At 59.5% G+C, this 3,530-nt stretch overlaps 1 protein-coding gene across 1 annotated transcript; it reads left to right on the top strand.

Annotated features, from left to right (window-relative positions):
* Window positions 1-2,409: 2,409 nt before the first annotated feature.
* LOC114362388 (U1 small nuclear ribonucleoprotein 70 kDa-like) lies at window positions 2,410-2,770 on the top strand. The gene is made up of 2 exons (XM_028317774.1): window positions 2,410-2,429; window positions 2,491-2,770. Exons 1-2 carry the CDS (start codon window positions 2,410-2,412, stop codon window positions 2,768-2,770), a joined length of 300 nt encoding a protein of 99 aa, XP_028173575.1.
* The last annotated feature ends 760 nt before the right edge of the window (window positions 2,771-3,530 follow it).

Below are 3,530 nucleotides of genomic sequence, written 5' to 3' on the forward strand. Positions count from 1 at the left end.
GAGATGAGCCAAATTGAGTTTGAAATTACGTAACTGAGTCTAAAAAATAAAAATAAAAATTAAATTCCGGTGTACCAGTGATGTAGACGTTTACGAAATAATTGAGGGATAAAACAATATCAAAAATTAAATTAATGTTACCGGGTCCGAACCGAATCACGATGACTAAAAATATCGCGACAGCGCCATCTCCCGCCGAGGTGGCGCACTGCCTGCCTTGCCGCCCCCTATGCTATGCTAAGACGATGGGCGTGGCCCATGATGTGTTGGATGTTGATGTGCGCTCCTCTTCAAGAGGTGGCGCCTTCAGCGCGCCGCATTCCTATCGCTAGGGAGCGTCTTCGTACAAAATAGTAATTTAATAGCAATACGAAATTAAGACTGAGTAAATTAGTAATGTTGCAAAATTGAGTGAGATGATAATGTTATAGTGGCTAGCTTAACCAAATATTAAGGGCTGCCGTTCCAGATTGATATGAAGCTAGGTCGAGGGCGTGAGTTTAAGTTTAAGTACCTATCAGGGATTAAGTTTTGGAAGTGAGGGTTCGACAAAGCAGCCAAAAGGCCTAACGTTATTTAAGGGAAGTAAAAATAAAAACCCGGATGACGCTTGAAATTCATTCCACCGCCGGAGACGTTTTTATTCCCAGCTCCCCCGGTGGAACGATTTCCAGGCTCCTAACTACAACTTTAAGATGGGACATGTTGAGTTTCAAATTACGTAACTGAGTCAAATAAATTCTGATTTCCTAAAAGAAAATTGCAGCAAGTTTTGTGGGACGGCTATTGGCGAGGAGAAAAAAAGTTGAGGTGGGGAGGGGGGGAAAGTGGTGGGGCGGTTGCGGAGGCGGGGCGCGAAGATTGTCAGTGCCGTCCAGACCGGCGCGAGGACCGCCGGGACCGCGCGGACCGCCGGGACCGGGCGCGAGGACCGCGAGGACCGCCCGGACCGCGAGGGCCGGGCGCGAGGACCGCGAGGACCGCCGGGACCGCGAAGGCCGGGCGCGAGGACCGCGCGGACCGCCGGGACCGGGCGCGAGGACCGCGAGGACCGCGAGGACCGCCGGGACCGCGAGGGCCGGGCGCGAGGACCGCGAGGACCGCCGGGACCGGGCAGAGCGATGGACGCGCGCGACTCCGTCGAGCTCTGCGAGGTGACTGGTTAGGTTAGGTTAGGTTAGGTTAGGTTAGGTTAGGTTAGGTTAGGTTGGGGTGCGATGGTGAGGGACCTCCCCGTGGTGCATCCCGGGCAACGTCCGCGTGGTCTGTCACGCGGGCGGCTGACTCCTCACCGGCGCGGCAGGTCGCGTCAACTCGGCCGGCCTGTCGGGCAACCCGTAACCCCCCAACGGAGGGGGGCCGGGGGCCCCGGCTACGGAAGTCGGGGTCAAGACAAGGAAAAGTCTTTAAAACCCCTAATCCTAAGGTCTGGCGGGGGCGGTCCTTGGAGGCCATGATGAGCGCCGGGCGTGAGGTTCTCTCGTCCCGTCGCCGGGGTTGAGTGTCCCCGGTCTCAGGTCGAGCCGGCGTAGAGGAGGCAAGTGTCTCGGCATAGGTCTTCACGTTGGTGGTGGTGAGCTGGGCGGGCAGAGTGGGCTTCATGCGCCCGAGCTCGGTTCTCACCGCCTGCGTCACAGCCTTAGTCACGGCGGCTGCGAGCTTCTCCTCGCAGCAATGGCTGTTGGTGATGGTGGCGGCGGTGGTGGTGGCAGGCGCCGCTGACGCGGAGCCTTCGTCTTGGCTAGATGCAGTTACCTCCAGGTGCTTAAGGTGCACTCTCTGAAGCAGCCGAGCCGCGTCCACGCTGCACTGGACCGCCCGCTCGCGGTTCTCCTTCCTCACGCTCTTCTCCTCGTTGAGCAGAACTGGTATAGTGGCCATAAGGCCATGGAGCTCCAAAAGAAGCGAGGAGAAGGGAGTGTCTCCGAAGTCAGCGCTGGGGAAGTAGCTCGCAGGTGTCTTGCGCTTGCAGGCTGACCGCGGATCGCCGGTGGTGAGAGTATTGCGCGGCCGCGGAGTGGTCACCGCTGGGGGTCGGTAAGTCCCAAAGCCGGCAGAGTCCAGTGAGCGCGGTGAATCCGCTCGGACAGTACCCACTGAGCTGCTTTGCGACGGGCACCTCTCGCTCTCTATAGACACGAACGAATTGTCCATCGAGTGCGCCTCAGAAAGTCTACCGAGGGGTGGAGAGCGAGAGGCTGGCAAGGTGTTCGGTGCCTCTGTGACTTCTCGCGATCGCGCGCGGGTCAGCCTTCGGTTGGGAAGTGGTGATGATTTAGCGAGTGGCATCCTGATCACTTACTGTCGGTCAGTCCAAAAGTCCAGGGTGCACACTGCAATCCAGAAAGAACACTGCAATCCAGAGGTTGGCACAAAAGTTTCAGTTCACCACACAGTTTCACTATTGAGATGCCCCCACACAGTATAAAGTCACCACACGGTCATTGATGTCCCCACACAGTTCGATGATCCACCGGTATTTGGTGATAGGCACGCTGAGGACCGCCCGGACCGCCGGGACCGCGAGGACCGCGCGGACCGCCAGGACCGCGAGGACCGCCGGGACCGGGCGCGAGGGCCGGGCGCGAGGGCCGGGCGCGAGGACCGCCGGGACCGGGCGTGGACCGGGCGCGAGGACCGCGCGGACCGCGAGGACCGCGAGGACCGCCAGGACCGCCGGGACCGCGAGGACCGCCGGGACCGGGCGTGGACCGGGCGCGAGGACCGCGAGGACCGCCAGGACCGCCGGGACCGCGAGGACCGCGGTTAGGTTAGGTTAGGTTAGGTTAGGTTAGGTTAGGTTAGGTTAGGTTAGGTTAGGTTAGGTTGGGGTGCGATGGTGAGGGACCTCCCCGTGGTGCATCCCGGGCAACGGCCGCGTGTTCTGTCACGCGGGCGGCTGACTCCTCACCGGCGCGGCAGGTTGCGTCAACTCGGCGGGCCTGTCGGGCGACCCGTTACCCCCCAACGGAGGGGGGCCGGGGGCCCTGGCTACGGAAGTCGGGGCCAAGACAAGGAAAAGTCAGTAAAACCCTCAAACGTCAAGGTCTGGCGGGGGCCGAGGAACGATATCGGGTCCTAATAGGCTCGATATGGTCGGTGGAGTAGCACCGGCCGTTACCCCGCCCGGGGAGTTGGTGGGGCAGCTGCGCCCGTAAGCAGATCACAATAATGGACAGTGCTGGCAAAAAAATGATTCCCCAGGCGGGTCCCGGAACTTCCGGGGAATCCCGCCCCGCCGCTTCGGCGGCGGGCTGCCCTACGTATCTGGGGGGGGCACCCACTGTTTCTCGGCTTCAGCCGTGCGAGAAGGAGGAGTGTACATTTGTAAATAGAAGTGTGGGAGATGAAAATACTGCGTCTGAAAACGCAGGCATTACTGTAAATAGTGATAAGGTAGAAACTGTATATAATGTAAATATGATGGAAGACGGTACGAAATCCGGCAGTGACAAGCTGCACAAAATCATGCAGCTCCGCGAGCCACGTGTCTCGCTGGAACGCGTCGACTTCGAGTCGGACTCATCAGC

Source organism: Ostrinia furnacalis, unplaced genomic scaffold (genome assembly GCF_004193835.3).
Source record: "Ostrinia furnacalis isolate ACB-3 unplaced genomic scaffold, ASM419383v2 OfSCF6447, whole genome shotgun sequence".
Classification (NCBI taxonomy): Eukaryota; Metazoa; Arthropoda; class Insecta; order Lepidoptera; family Crambidae; genus Ostrinia; species Ostrinia furnacalis.

Excerpts from the sequence above, each read along its gene's own strand:
- LOC114362388 (XM_028317774.1), top strand. The coding sequence starts at position 2,410 with ATGCCCCCACACAGTATAAA. Across the intron at positions 2,430-2,490 it reads ATGCCCCCACACAGTATAAA|GCACGCTGAGGACCGCCCGG; the intron begins GTCACCACACGG and ends ATTTGGTGATAG.